The sequence below is a fragment of the Theropithecus gelada genome, chromosome 6 (assembly GCF_003255815.1).
Source record: "Theropithecus gelada isolate Dixy chromosome 6, Tgel_1.0, whole genome shotgun sequence".
Lineage (NCBI taxonomy): Eukaryota > Metazoa > Chordata > Mammalia > Primates > Cercopithecidae > Theropithecus > Theropithecus gelada.
This window is the reverse complement of record NC_037673.1, coordinates 122,861,070-122,879,250: the sequence shown is the minus strand read 5'-3', so window position 1 is coordinate 122,879,250 and position 18,181 is coordinate 122,861,070. Positions and strand designations below refer to the sequence as shown.

General features: G+C 37.8%; 1 protein-coding gene across 2 annotated transcripts in view; it reads right to left on the bottom strand.

Annotated features, from left to right (window-relative positions):
* The window catches only part of GRAMD2B (GRAM domain containing 2B), a 128,716-nt gene extending 113,422 nt beyond the window's left edge, over positions 1 to 15,294 (bottom strand). The window contains exon 1 of one of the 2 annotated variants that reach the window (XM_025388209.1): positions 14,933 to 15,294. In XM_025388209.1, the coding sequence (XP_025243994.1) occupies positions 14,933 to 15,060 (128 nt within the window). In that variant the 5' untranslated portion in view covers positions 15,061 to 15,294. Of the gene's footprint in view, positions 1 to 3,102; positions 3,359 to 14,932 lie in introns of those variants that run through there. The other variant, XM_025388210.1, reaches the window with a different exon arrangement.
* Between the last annotated feature and the right edge of the window lie 2,887 nt (positions 15,295 to 18,181).

The following is an 18,181-nucleotide window of genomic DNA, read 5'->3' as shown; positions in this document are numbered from 1 at the left end:
TAGATTGAAAGAAAAACATACTCCTAGCAGAAAATACATATGTTCTTATGACCTCAGGGTATGGAAGGATTTCTTAAGTCATAAACAATTCATAAAGAAAATAATTAATAAATTGACAAATTAAAATAACTCAGACATAATAGAGAGTGCAAACAGACAAGTCATATGTTGGAATAAAATACTTGCAACACATATATCAAAAGATCAGTGTCTGGAGTATTTTAAAAAACTATCTCAAAAGAAGAAAAAGATAGTGACCTCTTCCCCCCAAAAGGGATATCAATTCATAAGCAGGCATTTTAGAGAAGAGAAAACAAAAAAGACCACTAAACATGTTGAAAAGATGTTCCTCCTCTTAGTTTAACATATATTAAACCCACATTGAGTTACCATTTCACACCTTCCAGATTGAAAAAAGTAAAAAATCAGACAATTCCAATGTTGCTGAGGCAGCAGCATAACTGCTGATGGCAGCGTAAATGACACAGAACTTTGGAAAACAGAATGACATTAGCAAAGAAAGTTAATCATGTTCATAATCTATGATGAGCATTTCCTCTAGGTAGGTGCCTTAAAGACACCCTTCCACAGTGTACCAGGGGAAACGGGCAAGATGTAGCATTGCTTGAATGCTCAGACAACTGGAAATAACCCACAAGTGGGCCAGAGTGCTCTTTTAAAGTCAACGTCACATTATGACACTCTTCTAAACCCTCAGTGGCTTCCTGTCACAATTAGAATAGAACTCCAACCCCCCTCATCATCTGTTTATCTCTCTGATTTCATGGGTGTCACTCTCCGCGGGTTCCTGTAGACTTCTTCCCTATCTTCCCTACTGCAGGGCAATGACGCTCCTTCTCAGTCTTTTGATGACTGGTTCTAAGTCAGCCTGAATATCACTTCCTTGGAGAGTCCTTTAGTTACCACCCCATCTAAATTAGTTTTCTCTATCTTACTCTCTGCCTCAGCTTTGTTTCCTATAAAACATATTAATTTTTGAATTATGTATTTATGTATGCACATATGCATTCATTCATTTTTTGGCCTGTCTTAAACATTAAACTAATAATCTCCATGAGAGCAGGGACTAAGTCTATCTCACTTATGATTGTAACCTCTGTGCCTTCTACATAGCCTGGCATATAATAGTTACTCAATAAACGTTTATTGTATTGAGTGATTGAATAAAAACACTATGTAAATTGTATCTGTGCCTATTTGAAGTGGCTTGTTGATCTGCAAATACATTTTATTAGCTCTAGTTCATTGAAAGGATAATGTGATACTAAAACAGTCACATAAATTCTCAATACTTATTTAGGAGGTAAAGGAAAGTGTTTACCTGGTCTTATTTTTTATCTCAAAGATTTAACCAATTTGTGCCTGAATGCTTCCATAAAGTATTTTCAATGATTTTCTACACAATACATTAACTAGATCTTTCAACTAGACTAAAAGTCCTTCAATGCCTATTTAGAGATATATTAAAAATTTTTAGGTTGATTCTAATACACATTTTAAAAATCCACTTATAGATGCTAACATAGAAATTTGATATTGAACACTCAAATATGCAGGTGACATAGGCTGGAGCTTTTTTTACAAGAGGCTTGAATTTAGGTGGATGAAGGTTTTATTTTATTTTTATTCTATTTATCTATAATTATGAAAATCATATTTTATTTCAATTATGCTTTATGTATTTTATATTTGTTTTAATATTTATTTGTTTGTTGATACATTTTGATTTGATTTGATTTGATTTAATTTCTCCTGGTTAGAGCTTGAGCTCCAAAGAAGAATTTGCATGACAGTCTACTTAAGAGATGGATTCCACAGACAAAACAATTCGAGAGGCACTTGAAGCTCAGCGAAATATAGAAATAATGCATGAGTTTTACATTTTATTTTATTTTTTTGTATTCCCTTTGTTCTTTGTTCGCCTAAGTTTTACATTTTAAATCACAGAATTATGCCCTTGCTCAACTGCTAATGCAAGCAAGATAGATTCATTTTAATAATGGATAGAAAAATTAAGTAACTTGGAAATAGATATATTATGAAACAATTTGCACACATTCACTTTTTTAGTCTCTAAAACTTCTTTTTAAAAGTATTTAATTTATTTTCATAACCTGGCATTCTGATATGTGAATGCAATTAAATACAATGGAATTTCTTTGTTTTCTATTAAATTTTTGAAAGCTATAATTTAAAGTACTTTTTGTGTAAATGATTTAAAACAATTTAAAAAAGAAAACAAGGATCATACTTAACTCTTGAATTTCTGGATATGGTACTGTCAAAAAGTAAAGTTTGGGTGTGGGGGTTATTCTGAGAAGTTTACATGAATATTATGTTAAAGTTTACATGGAAGTTGGATGAAAAAACTTTCTTTTGAATATGTGATTTTGACTTATACTTAGTTTATACATTCTATAAATTGCTAGATAATTATAATGAGATAAAATGAATAAAGCATTGAAAAATAAATTTTCATGAAAAATATGTAATTATTAGAGTGGTGTTGATGTGGATATTAATGTGTTGATTTGGATATTGAGGTTTATAGCTAAAATGAATATGTTCTGAAATTGGCCAAAACTGCTGTAAATCACTATTCAGTAAATACTTGAACTAGAGCACAGTTGGTACTATTTTAAATTTAAATTGGAAAGGCAAAAAGAAGGCAATTATCTTAATATTTTAATAATTATTATTTTAATAATAGTTCAGGTAATTTTGATACCAAAGTCAATTTGGGGTTAAACGATTTGTTTTCACTTCCTATGAACCTGAAAGTAAGTTAAGAATTGAGGAATTGCATAGTGGCCAGTTATCCAGTACTAAGAAAGTACTACAGAAGGCACTAAAAATTATTTTTCCTTAATAGTAGTAATAGTTCTATTTGCTCAGAAGAGCACATCCCTTATTATATACCCCCTTCGAATCCACTGGTCAGGATGCCTAGGCTGTACCTTCTCTTCCCATGGCTGATCCCTACCTCCGGGAATGAAAAGGGAGCTCTCCAAGGGTCACCAGTTGGGTAGCTGAGGCCACCAGGTGGACAGATGTGGATGGCCGGGCCCAGGCTGTACCCACCTGAGGAACACCGAGCTGGGGCTGTCTGTGGAGCTGCGTGGGGCCTCCACGTTGGCTTTCCTTGGGCTGCCCGGAGTCTCAAACTGGAACATCGTGTCACTAGAAGGCTGCCTTTTCTTCACCATTGTGCGCTTATTGATCCCCAAGTCAAGGAACAACCTTAAAAGCTCGTTTCTGAGTCTCCCAAATAGTATGAAAATCTCTGTGTTTCAGCTTTGCACAGTCCTTGCATTGCAGGAAGCTCTTTCTTCATGTGACTCTTAATCTAGCTGAGGCTATTTTTTTTACAGTCAGTTAATGAGTAACATTTCAGTGTGACACAGGGCGGTTTTCATCCTACCTATATTTGCTCTAAAGAAATAAATGTGTTTGGGAAATTCAACTTTTAGTTCACTAAGATGAACACCACTAAATGTGAATTTAGTCAGAAACGCATGGAAAAGCAAACACCTAAACAAAACAATGAGGTGCAGAGACTGGCAGCATCTAAACATGAAAAGCAGGATGCTTTTTCTAACCACCTGAGCCTGACCAACAGGGTGAGCAATGTGGATGTGCTTTATGCCTGTACTCACACAGGAAATAACCAGCACACTGTGTGTTGCAGCCAATGTTTGGCAGATGCACAGCAGTTTCAAGGCTGCATTCCTTGGTCCTTGGGACTCGAAGAGTTCTGGAGTTCTTATGGAAGTGATATACACAAAGTCAAGGGAGTCTCAACATTCAGGTTACATATTTTGCTGGGTTACAGGAGGCTGTGACTTGTACTCAAACAACAACAACAAATACAAACTAACAGTAGGAGGCGAGAGTTCGAATTTGTCTCTGTTGCTTGCTGGCTGGGCAACCACAGGTGATCCCAACTCTGCTCTGTTTGATATCTGTTATGCTGATTTCACACGATTAGAATGAAATACATAGGAGAGTATGCAATAGAGATTTGCAATTATGTGTCATTATTGTTACCTAGATATGCATTTTGCTAACAAATAAGTTCACAAAATGACTTTCTTCATGCGACAAATGTTCATGCACGAGGAAAACATCAGTGTCCCTCTACCTTCCTTACTAGCACCAGGGAAGGATTTGTTCCACAGTAGCTATGTTCTCTCTCCTTGTTCCACTTGTGATTAGTCAGTGACATTGCAGAATGGCTGGCTTAAGAGAAGTACATAGTTTCTGATTGTGGAAGAGAGCAAAGTTTCCTGGGAAATCAAAGCAAACCTTTAGCCTTGGCCTCAATAGCATTTTGCTCTAACCAACTGCTAACCTGGCAGGGACAGGTCTGTGCTGCTCTACGTGCTGTACTGACCCTAGGAACAGTTTTGAAGTGAGTCTTTCAGTGATATTACATTGTTTTGGACAATATTTTCCTGCTGGGTTTTCTTGGTTTTAGCCCTGAATGCCCTAAATTCCAGGAACTCTTTAGTGCTGGGCAAACTGGGGCCGGTGGTCACCCTAGTACTGCTGAGCGCCCTCATGCTACAGTTCTGATGATGCACCACCCCCAGCTTTCCTCCCTGTCCTTCCTCGACGGAGCATGGTCTATATTTCTCTTTCCTCTCTTATCTCTGTGCTGAAATTGTGTGTTGAAATCATATTGGAGACATTAAATAAGCTGTTATATTAAATTGCTGAATTAAACCAGTCACCATTCCTCATACAATAGCAACAACCTGCCTGGGAGTTTCTGCTCCTTGTAAACAAAAAACAACTCTTGCTGGCACAGATGTTAATAGTCAATGAAATATAGTCTGTTATTCTTTGTCTCATGCAGGTTTGGATGACACAGGGGTAATTCTTAGCTTAGAACAAAATGTCTCTAAAGGAGGAAATTCCAGTGTCAGTGAACAGTCTTTGAACTTATTTTTCAATAGGTAAGCTTTCCTCATACTCACTCAATACTCAATCAACGAATACATATTTATTAGTAAAGCTCTTTGCTAGCTGCAGTGAGTGACATAAAAAGTTTTAAGAAAATGGGTTCTTGCTTCAACAATGAAGCTAGGATAAAACAATCTACATAACTGAAAAGTTGACTAAAAATAAAAGCGATAGAAAGGCAGTGAATTAGGCTAATATTTATTGAGTGTGTACTAGCTAATATCTTTTGAGTAAATATAACATCTCTACTAGATAATTTCATATATAACATCTCATTTAATCGCTGCCCAAATTACATTTTTATAGATTAAAAAAACGATATCTTTAAAAGGTTAAACCACTTGGCCATAATTAAATAGAAAGCATGTGGTCATGCTGTAATTCATTCATTCATTCATTCAACAAGTATTTACTGAGCATTTACAGTTAAAAGGAGGCAAATCAATTGAGACTGGCCTGACTTAAAAAAGTCTAATGGAAAATGTGGGGTTTGAGTTTCAATGTGGTGACATGGGAAAGGCAGAAAGGGAAAGAAGTAGTGCTCGTGAACAAATAAATGGGCATGGACCAGGTATGTGTGTGAGAGTGGAGAGTGTGTTAGTGAAATAGAGGAATAGTGAACATTTATCTGGAGGCTGAATTATGAAGGATACTGAATGCCAGTGTGGTTAGTTCAAACTTTATCCTGTAGGTAATGGAAATAAAATGATGAAAGGTGAGCTCGATGGCCATGTGCACGATGCTTTGGAAGCAGAATGAGATGAGCTGGTCCCTTTACTGCAGTCTGCCGGGTGATACGGTTATTTCAGTTAGGCAACAATTTACTAGCCTATCGGAAGCATACTGAAGTAGCTAAAACAATATTGGCTGAACTCTTATGTAAGATGTTGAGTTAATCCTTATTTTAAGAAATGGTGTCAAAGGTGAGATTTTCTGAAAGTCTAGAGCAGGGGTCACAAACTCAAGGGCCTTTAGGAACCAGAAAGGTAAGTTTCTGGGGGTAGGGACAGAACCCAGCAGAGAGTGGTAAACACAGGAATGCTTATGCCTCCCTCAGGGCATTCAAGTTTTAAACACAACAGGTTCTGGTGAGAGGAGGCATCCTAAACCTGTCTGAGGGCTGGAGTCAGCTGGGGCTTCCCGGGTGAATTTCACTTCTTGATATGAGCTGCCTGTGATAAATCTGACAAAATGTGCAAGTAGTTATAGCTGGACTTTATGTTTAAATAGGAATAAGGTTTTGATAGTACATGATCATTGAAAGAAAATGTGAATTCTGACAGCTTTATTTTCGGGATTAATGGCAGTTGACTGCTGTGCAGCCATCCACAGCCACTGCCTGAGCCCTTTGACTGTTGAGACGTGGGAACTGCCCAAGCACTCCTAGCCTGTGCCACAGCTTTCGTTTGTGTGTGTGCAAATTAACACAAAGACCAGGTGGTCAAAGATAAACAAGTGGAATAGGACGTTTATGTAAATATAACTACAAAAGGAACATGCACAGTGGCCAAAATGAATAATATATGATAATAAATAAAATACAACTGAAATAAAAATCACAGAGACTCTTTTATATCCTTCCATGGGAATTGAGAAATAATGTTGAAAGTCTTCTCGGCCTGGCCCGGGGGCTCACGGCTGTAATCCCAGCACTTTGGGAGGCCGACGCGGGCAGATCACGAGGTCAGGAGATTGACACCATCCTGGCTAACACGGTGAAACCCCGTCTCTACTAAAAATACAATTAGCCAGGCGTGGTGGCGGGCGCCTGTAGTCCCAGCTACTAGAGAGGCTGAGGCAGGAGAATGGCGCGAACGCCGGAGGCGGAGCTCGCAGTGAGCTGAGATAGGGCCACTGCACTCCAGCCTGGGTGACAGAGCCAGACTCTGTCTCAAAAAAAAAAAAAAAAAAAAAAAAAAAAAAGAAAGAAAAAAAAAGAAAGTCTTCTCAAGCTCTAGTTTTCTTTGCTTAAACCCTACAAATTAAAGTTTGGCCATAAGAATTTTTTCTTTCTTCTATGAAACAAGGTCCATAATTCAAAGAATATAGTCTTGTGCAACGATGATAATAATCTTTGGTTATTATATCCAAGCATTCTGGATTCCATAAAAAAGAAACTAATATGCCTACTGATGCTAGGCTGGATGGATGGAAGGTGGGGAATTCATGCCTGTATATTCCCCTTTTCCTCCTCTCAATCCTTTTCCTCTACTTCCTCCTCCTCCTCCAGTTTTTACAGGTGTAGGATTTGGATATTGAGACATAAGATCAAACCAAAACAACCAGCTAAACAGAGCTTCAAGATGGAGTTTTCCAGAGCCATGGACTATTCACTTACACTTAGAAATAAACGAAATTGGCCGGGCGCGGTGGCTCAAGCCTGTAATCCCAGCACTTTGGGAGGCCGAGGCGGGTGGATCACAAGGTCAGGAGATCGAGACTATCCTGGCTAACATGGTGAAACCCCGTCTCTACTAAAAATACAAAAAAAAAAAAAAACTAGCCGGGCGCGGTAGCGGGCGCCTGTAGTCCCAGCTACTTGGGAGGCTGAGGCGGGAGAATGGCGTGAACCCGGGGGGCGGAGGTTGCAGTGAGCCGAGATCGCGCCACTGCACTCCAGCCTGGGCGACAGAGCGAGACTCCGTCTCAAAAAAAAAAAAAAAAAAGAAATAAACGAAATTTTCTCTACAAATAAGCAAAGTTAGAAATAGTTGTTCCTTAAGATTTATTTGATAAATTATGGTGTGTTTAGGCCATTATTAATACAATTAGCTTGTATACTCTAAGCACATAGTTCTGTGATTTGGATAAAAAAGCCTTGGTCTGGGCCAGGTGATATGGCCCATGCCTGTAATCCCAGCACTTTGCGAGGCCGAGGCAGGTGGATCACCTGAGGTCAGGAGTTCGAGAGCAGCCTGGTCAACATGGTGAAACCCCGTCTCTACTAGAAATACGAAAATTAGCCGGGCATGGTGGTGCGTGGCCTGTAATCCCATCTACTCTGGAGGCTGAGGCATGAGAATCGACTGGACCCAGAAGGCGGAGGTTGCAGTAAGCCGAGATAGGACCACTGCACTCTAGCCTGGATGACAGAGCAAGACTCTGTCAAAAAAAAAAAAAAAAAAAAAAGATTTGGTCTAGTAAAATCACCTTGAATTTCAGATATCACCATGGAATAACCATGTATGGAAAACCGGTGTGTGGGTGTAAAGTAAATATATCCACATTCCTGGGTTTGGCTGTTTGATTTTTGATTTAATGGTTTAGAGTGTGAGTTTAGGGATCAGGTTGCCTGGAAAAGGGTGGCTTGATTATTTCATTGCTGTGTTACTTTAGAAATGGACTTAACTACTCTGAGCTTTTGTAAGAATGCGAATAATAATAATATCTATTTCAAAAAATTGTTTGGAGGACTTGATATAATACGTGTAAACTTCAAGTATGAAGCCTGTACATAGTAAGCATTCAGAAAATATTACTGATGGTAATAACAGTGAAGATTATGATCTTTGAGCTGGTCATACTTCACTCATGTTGAGTGGAGTCATATGATATAAGTGAAAGATATGATTTGCTTTTCTCAATAGGACAACAGCTATGTGTTTGTCCATGGTTTGTGGAAGACCTAATCCTAGAGGGAGGGAAAGCGTTCACAGTGTGAGCCCGTGGAGTGTTGACATTGGTGATAATGGGCCTGCCAAGCAGCCTGGAATATTCCAGTCTAATTAATGGGCTAAAGCATATCTTAAGTCCCTTCCTTTCTCCTTCAAACTTCTTTATTCTAATGTTTTTATGATAAAGAAGGGAGGGGGTTGATTTATCTCCCAAGTTGTGAACCCTTTGAGAGGATGCAGAGAAAGGACATATGTTATCCCCTTGTCAGAAAACTATTACTATCTGTTGTAGGTCATGACATTAGAGGGAGTTTTGCCTCCAGAAGATTAGAAAATTGATCTTGCAGCTTCAGTAAACAAGTAAGTAAACATGGCAAGGTTGGACTTAAGATAATCTTTCTTTTTTTGTGTGCATTTGGGGTTTTAAGATATAAAGGTAAGAAATTTGAAAACCCAAGTTCCTATTCTAGTTTATCCACCAGCTTGGGTAAGTCTTTTTAGTGCTTTTAACTATATTTGCTTAAATTTATAAAATGAATTGAGATAGTTGATTTTAAAAATTTTGTTTGTAGAAATTTCTGTTGATTGATATGTTTATTATGTAAACAGTGGTGTATTGGTAAACCAGTTTTCCAGGAAAAAAAAAGCTCTTATTTGTAGCACTGGCCAATTTCCACAGTGTAACTACTCCCACCACAGCTGACTTCAAGCTGCTGATATGACACATGGAACGTGACTTTGGGAATTGCGCCTGTAATGAGCTGACAGTTGAGCAAGCATGAGCTGACTCCCTTTACACTGCTGTAAACATTTAAACATTCACATCTGGTTGGTTGATAAAATGTATACATTTACATTTGACCCAGATTTTAAAAAGCAGCATTCTTGATTTCAATAGCATTATCATCTGTCAAATTGCATAGTGGTTATTGCATATTCTGCCTTTGTTTGATTTTATGCAAATTGATAATTATTTTCAGAGAATACTTCTGAAGATAGTATGATTCTTAGTGTCCCCTATAAGGTTATTTTTTGTATTAATTTTATTGGCCTAAGGGATACATAACATAAATTTACTATTTTAACCATTTTAAAGTGTATAGTTCAGTGGCATGAACTACATTCACAACTTTGTACCACTAAGGTTTTTAAAATATACTGTTTTTTTTTTTTTTGGTTTACAAAACAAAATGTATACTCATTACAAACATTTTGAAAATAAACAAAATATAAAGAAGAAAAAAAACCATCTGTAATCCTCAGCCACCAGAGATAATCACAATGAACACTTGATCATCATCAAAATTTATGTTTTGCTCTAAAGGATTATGAAAATCATTTGGTAATTCTGAAAGTATATCCAATATTCACTAAATACAGTCTTTCTTTTCAAGAGGCGTTACCCTTCAAAGTGAGAAACAGACACATGTTCTCTGTTCCCTTCCACAACTGGAGCACCAGGTGCCAGAGTAGCGGAAACAGAATCAAAGACATGTTTGGAGAATTCTATCAAACAGATCTCAGAAAGATTGTTTGGGAATAAACACACCACTGGCCAAGATGTTTTTGAGATTAGTCTAGAAACTAGATGATAGAGGATATAGAGGATGGGGTTTTAGAGCCAATAGGAACCTTAGAATGCATGCACTTAAAATACTTCCTGTTATAGATCTATCACTAGTGGGAATAGGTCACTAGACTAGTTGGTGGCCGAGCTAGGGCTGCCTCCTGATTCATGTTCCACTCCTGACCTGATAATGTAGGTCTTCCGTACACCATGCTGCTTTGTAGAATTCCTCCCTGTTGTGACTCTTGAGAGAATGAAAACATACCAGCAATAGCTCATCTGTGTTAAATATTGTCTTTGTACAGGACAAGAGAGGGAAGTGATCCCACAACCTACACTTCCATTTTTGCACTGCTATTGTGTGAAGTAATTACATAGATATTTACTCTGAGGCATTAGCTGTGTTAGGTTCCATCATTAATTATAATATTTCAAAATGTCCACAATTTTCTGAATTTCAGGAATTTCCTCCCTGTAGTTTGCAATTAGATCCAGACTCAGTACATACTTTGTTTAAAAAATGCAGACTCTCTGTATTCTTACCGTGCTACTTAATAGCTGGAGGATTTGAAAATCTCTATATTTTAGTTTCCTAATCTGTAAAATGGGAATAACAGTACCTACCGAATAGGTTTGTTAAGAAAGTACATTAGCTAATATTTGTAAATACTTTAAATATTGTCTGGAACATAATAAGGATTTAGCAAATTTTATATTTATTTTGACCAATATTTATAATAAAATCATAAGGTCTTATTCAAAGTAACTATCGTTTTGGAGTTTTGAAAAAAGACTTATTAAGATATAATTTACATAATACAAAGTTCACTTGTTCGAAGTATATAATTCAGTGGCTTTAGTACATTTACAGAATTGTGCAACCATCACCATCATCTAATTTTAGAATGTTTTCATCACTCAAAAGAAACCTTGTACCCAAGAGCAGTCCCTCCCCATCCTCCCTATTTTCCTCTTCCACTCTGCCCTAGGCAACCACTAACCTACTAATTTACTTTCTCTCTTTAGAGATGAGACATTTCATACCTCATCTATACATATAGAAAAAGTACCTATTATGGACATTTCATATATAGATGGAATCATACTATCTGTGATCTTTTGTGACTGTCTTCTTTCACCTACAATGTTTTCAAAGTTCATCTCATTTTGTGACCAAAAAGATTCTACTGTATGGATATACCAATTGTATGTATCCATTATTTAGTTGATGGAGATTTGGATTGTTTCTACTTTTTGGCTATTAAAAATAATGCTATTATGGATATTTGTGTACGCGTTTTTATGCAAACACATGTTTTCAATTCCCTTGATTATATATCTAGGAGTGAAATTGCTATATTTAACTTTTTGAGGAACTGACAAACTGTTTTCCAAAATGGTTGTAACATTTTACATTTCTGACCAGCAGTGGATGAGAGTTCCAGTTTCTCCACATGCTTGCCAACACTGCTTTTTGTTTTTGTTTTTGATATGGCCATTTGAGTGGGTGTGAAGTGGTATTGCATTGTGGTCTTGATTTGCATTTCTTTGCATGTCCTTATTGGCCATTTGTATATTCTTGTTGGAGAAAAATCCATTCAAATCCTTTGCCCTATTTTAAAATTGGGTTGTCTTTTTATTATTGACTTGTATGCTTTATATATTGCGGCTATAAGTTCCTTAAAAAATGTGACTTGCAAGTATTTTCTATCATTTCATAGGATGTCTCTGTACTTTCTTCATGGTGTCCTTTGAAGTACCAAAGAAAGTTTTCCATTTTGGTAGAGTCCAATTTATCAATCTTCTCTTTTATCACTTGTGATTTTGGTGTTGGGCCTAAGAAATAATTGCCCAACCCAATGATTATTTACTCATATGTTTATTAAGATTTTTATAGTTTTAGCTCTTATATAAGGTCTATGATCTACTTTGAGTTAATATTTGTGTATGTTATAAAGTAGGGGTCCAACTTCATTCTTAGAATATTGTCCTGGCACTACTGTTGAAAAGGGTATTATTTTCCCATTGGATTATCTTGCCCATTTTGTTGACAATTAATTAACCATAAATGTTAGTGTTTACATGCACACGTATTCTTATTGTGGCACTATTCACAATAGCAAAGACTTGGAACCAACCCAAATGTCCATCAATGACAGACTGGATTAAGAAAATGTGGCACATATACACCATGGAATACTATGCAGCCATAAAAAAGGATGAGTTCATGTCCTTTGTAGGGACATGGATGCAGCTGGAAGCCATCATTCTCAGCAAACTATCGCAAGAACAGAAAACCAAACATGGATGCTCTCACTCATAGGTGGGAATTGCACAATGAGAACACTTGGACACAGGAAGGGGAACATCACACACCAGGGCCTGTCGTGGGGTGGGGAGACGGGGGAGGGATAGCATTAGGAGATATACCTAATGTAAATGACGAGTTAATGGGTGCAGCACACCAACATGGCACATGTATACATATGTAACAAACCTGCACGTTGTGCACATGTACCCTGGAACTTAAAGAAAAAACATTAAAAAAAAGTTAGTGTTTATTTCTTGGTAACTATTTTAAACAATATACATAGAAACGTATTCAGAATTAATGAATTTGATTATCTCTGTTCCTTTTGAAGATCTTGTGTTTTTATCCTTTTTTATGTAGGTCTGCATAAGTCCAAGGCCAAGACTTTTGGTACTTTTCCTTAATTCTTCTTGATAATCCTGAAATCATAATTTTCTAGGTAGTTGTTTACTTCACCTGTTTGTAATAATGGCAATAACAAAGAACACTAATAATGATGATTGTCAACAAAATCTTAAGGCATTTAGAAAGCATGAACTTAAAGACAGGTAAAGTGAAAGGCTCATATACTATTATATAATAGTTTGTATCTATGTTGCTGTTGATTATATATATTTCTTCAATTTAGCATTCATCCTGCTATTTTTTGAAACAGTGAAGTGTAGCAAGACCAGGCCAAATTCAGAAGAGGTGACTGAAATGGTGCTGCCCGATCAAAAAATAGCTGAGCTCACAGAATCTTTTAACATGTAAGTCAGGTGATAAACATGCAGTTTATAGCTGAAGAAATGCATGTGGCTAATAACAAATGAAAAAATATCCTCTACTAGTACTAAAAAACAAAGGAGGACACCCAATTGGGTAACAAACTGGCAAGGAGTTTTTGAAATGTCACCACATTTGGGGTGATGGTGATAGGCTTAACATGCTTGTGTGCAATGCTGGGAATGCTTCTGGGAGGTAGGTATTAGACTCATTTTGCAAAGGAAGAACTGAGGCTCAGAGTGCCTATTGAACTGATCTCATGTCCCACAGTTTGTGACACTCAAACACAGATATAGAAGCTTACCAACTCCTCCAAAGCTACAGTGAGCAATTAACCCAGACAGGAAAGACGTCATTTTGAGATTTTTGGTTAATTAGAGTTAGAATGGGACCTCTGCCCAAAGCACCTGTGAAAACGCTATAGCGTGAGGTAGGGTTTGGTGACTGGGCTGGGCCATCATGGGAACTGCAGAGCCCTGGGCAGTTTATATGAGATACCACGTTTCCGTGTTTCTTGTTAGATTTTCAGAAATGGAAGATGAGGAGCAGAGGGAATTTATTCATTGTGTAATTTCTATATGCCTGGCATTTTACATATAGAAACTTATTCAATCCTCTTAGTAACGCTAGGAAACAGATTTTTTTGTTTGTTGTTTACCATTTTGGAAATAAGAAAACTGAAACTCAAGAGAAACTGTTTCTTTTCCTAGTCGACACATTCAGTTAAATGGCAGCAGAGCTGGGATTCAAATGCAGGTTTGTAGAATCCAAAGCCCAGTCTGAAAGGAAACTAGATATCTTAATCTTCCCACCCATTTATATTTTATGTTAGGTTTTCACTTCCCATCATGCCTCATCGACAGTGTTTGTCTTCACAGTGTTTGTGTGTACCCTTCACATGTCCTTCTGAAGACATTCTATTTATTGCCCCAGCTCTGGGCTAAACCTAACGACCCTCCAATACAATTATTTATTCTTTGGAGATAGGATTATTTGAGGGATTTTATAGCAATTATAGTCAGAATAATAGAGGAATTTTTAAACAAATTAAATATCTCTACATATACTTGTTACTCTGCTAGCAGTTGTACAAAATTTAAAGTAAAAAACAAAGCAAAACCCCGAAAAGCAAAAATCTAACCCATAGCGCCTGCTTACAAGGAACTCATAAAACCTAACCCAAACCCAAACCTACCTTTCTAGAATAAAAGGAACCTAAAACCAAAATGTAGACAGTTGACATGGCAAGTGTGACTTAATGCAAATATCGTACAATCCTAGTTTTCCTGAGCTGAAATGGCAAATACTGAGTTCTCCTGAACACATTGAGTCTTAGATTGCAACTGTATCTTTCAAGCCACTCCTAGCATTGCTCATTGCCGTCTCCACTTGAATTCCCCTTTTCAGCTTGAGTGACATAACAAACCTCAAACTTCCAGTTTTGTGCAATACAGCTATAAGCAAAATGTACTGGTATCAGAGGTTTCTGAGGACATTGCAGTATGTGGAATCATTCTTGCTTTTGTTCAAGATCCTGATGATAAACAAGGAATATTCTCCCAGTGGGCAATCAAAGACATTCTCCATGTGGAGACACTCTGTCCTTAAGATGCCAAAAAGGCCTTTTACACTGCAGAAGCCACACTCTACTCCCAAATGGTTTTTCCAGGTCTGAGACCTGTCACTTACAGTTCCAGGTCTGGACCCACTGGCTTCACTTCTCTCCCGTGGAACACACTCTTCCAGGGCATGACCTGTGCTTGGAAAGTTTGCTGAATGTTCCTTTTTGCTTGTAGGACTTGCTGTCTCCTTGTCATCTTCTAGAGGCCAGGTGATCTTCAAGAAACTCTGGGGAATATCAGGAAAGAACTTTGTATTTACACCAGATCTGTCCAACCACAGCTCTTTGAGCCAGTCGGCCTGCTCTTTGCTTGCAAGTGCTATCTTGGAAGGTTTCTCTTTCGGAGTCTGCTCAGAGGGATGGGACCAGCCGCACTTGAAACCCACGTGTGAGACATCAAATGACCACGGAAACATTCAATGTGACTTTTAAGATAATGTTAGGTCTTTGCCTTAAGAGCTTCATCTTATCTCGATGTTGACTTGGAGTCACATCACTGACCCTTTACTCATGATGACGTATGTCTTTCCCCAATCCTGATGCCTTTCTTCACTTTAGAAGACAGTGATTGTGTGTTACCTCAAAGGCTCCACCACAATTCACACTAAATGGTCCTCAGTTGTCCTACAAGTTCATGACTATTCATTACATAAATTAAACAAACCTAACGCAACTTTGATATTCACTATTGAATGGCATGATCAATGTCTTATCACCTGTGTCTCATATGTGCATTCTGTAATCAGAATATATATTTCTCTTTAGAGTATGTTTTGTGTCATATTCATCATGATTGTTTTCTCACTGTGGGGACTCAACGAATATTTACTGATGATAAATCTGTCGTGCTGGAAAGCAAATTCACAGAGAAGCTGAACTTTCTCAAACTTGCTTCTTTTTAGCTGTTCTACCATGTCACTAATGCAGACAGCAAAGTTGCTCATTAATTAGAAGAATAATGAAATGGCATTCAAGTTTTTCTTTTATTTACTCTGTTTCAAACAAAAATCTGATTGGCTGAACTCAAATAATTAAATAGTTTTAGGTACTTAATTCACTTTAATCTAAGACCATTGCAAAACAAAGTGTACATTTGGAGATGATTTACTTGCCTAGGAAATACTAAGGTAAAGATTTACAAATGAGAAAGAAGAGTACAATTTGCTTGAGTTCAAAACTAGGTAATAGAACAAGAGATATCCATGCAAGAGATTATTTAGAATGCAAACAACTTATATTCTCTATCTTTTCCTTTCCTTCCTTCCTTTTTTTTTTTTTTTTTTGAGACCGAGTCCTGTTGTCCTGTTCTGTCACCTAGCTGGAGTGTAGTGGCACAATCTTGGCTCACTGTAACCTCTGCCTCAGCCTCCTGAGTAGTTGAAATTACAGCATGGACCACCATACCTGGCAAAGTTTTGTATTTTTAGTAGAGATGGGGTTTTGCCATGTTAGCTAGGCTGGTCTCGAACTCCTGAACTCAAGCAATCGGCCCACCTCAGCCTCCCAAAGTGCTGGGATTACAGGTGTGAACCACTGCACCCAGCCCTTTTCCTATCCTTTCAATTAAAATTTGCCCTCAAGTTGTGGTAGATTGAATGCATTGATAATCCCAGCTACATGAATGGCCTCTATATATCCATAGCCTTTGCCTTATAGCTTTGTAATTTCTGCCCACTCTTACTTGGGCTGGTCTTGTTACTTGCTTTGGCTAATAAAATGTGGCAGAAGTGATACTGTGACAGTTTTGAGTCTAGACCTCAAGAAGCCTCGTGGGTTTCTACTCCTTCCCTGTGGTCACTATGACTACATGACTGAATTAGAGGCATCTCCACATGAGACCACACGGCACAGAGCTGAGTCATTCCGGCTGTCATAGACCACCCAGCTCCCCAGTGACCTGCCAAGTCCCCACAGACACAGGAGTGAGCCCAGCCAAAATCTAACTGATCTAGATCAGCAGAACTACCTGACCACCTGTAGATTCATAAAAAATAATAAAAAATTGTTTCAAACTGAGGTTTTGAGATGGATTTCTACATAGCAATAGCTAACTGCTTCAGATCCTATATTCATATAACTAATACAGTAAGGTGATAATAGCTCCAGGGGCAATTACATTTTAACTGTTGCCAACCACTTGAGCTAAATGAGGGTAATTTTGAGAGGGTCTTCAGGTTCAGTAGGTCAGCAGGAGGAACTTAGGCAATACAATGGATCTTCCTGGAATCAAAGCCTGATATGATTTAGAGGTCTGCTATCATGAGAAATAGGAAAGGTAGCTTTAGGGTAGGGTAGATTACATCTATTAAAGATCTGAAAATTGTATTTGTTAGTCCTACAAACTGTTGCCACTACAATCCCACTTCACCTCCCACTTCCCCTTCCATACTTCCACTTCCCTCCGTGCTCACCACCCAACTCTTCTCAGGTATATGGGAAGCCCTTCTTCTCACCCTTCTAATAACTGCACTCCACGTTTTTTCATTGAAGGGGTAATATACCTTTAATGTGAGACAAACCTGGCTTCCAATCTTGCCTTTTGCCTAACATGTTAAGGGCCCTTGGACATGCTAAGGGTTTACTGCGTGTGTAGTCCAGTTTTCTCCTCTGTGAAATGGTGATGAGAAAAGGCACTTGACAAAGCTCTGTTTTTTCTCTTTCCTGCTTAACTCTACAAGGTATATACTTTCTGCTGATTTAGAAACTACATTATAGGTCAAAGGTTTAGCAAATATTAACTTCCATTTTACTGCCTTTCTTAATAACAGCCAGACAAATGAAAGTTCAGAGATTTTACATCAGGTGAATGGATCCAACGTCACACATATTATTGGAGATGAGGCCATAAATACAGTAACAGTTTGATTACTCAGTTTGTGCTTTTTTTTCTTTTAAAAAAGGAAAAACTCTACCTCTTACTCCATTTTATGAATATGTAACAAAGTCATTCTTATGTAGGCAACTCTTCATAAACCACAGGGGTTCTATTTCAGAAAAACAGAGGCACTTGACTGCCTTCTCTAGGCATCTTATCTACCCGAAAGCCCCCTATAGACACCTCATAAACTCAGCTTTTAGGAAAAGAGCTGAAGTAGGCTACTCAGAGGGAAAGGCTGTTGGGAAAGTTGGGGTAATGTTAGTAATAATAAGTGACATCATAGTGATGGAATATTCTAGAAAAAAAAGAGCTCCAAGGTTGGTGTCAGAATACTTTACTAGTGGTGGAACTTTACTCAAGTTACCTTATCTCCCTTGGCCTCAGTTTTCCCATATGTAAAATGGGGGCTTGGGGTAAATCCATGCTTTCCTAAATTGTG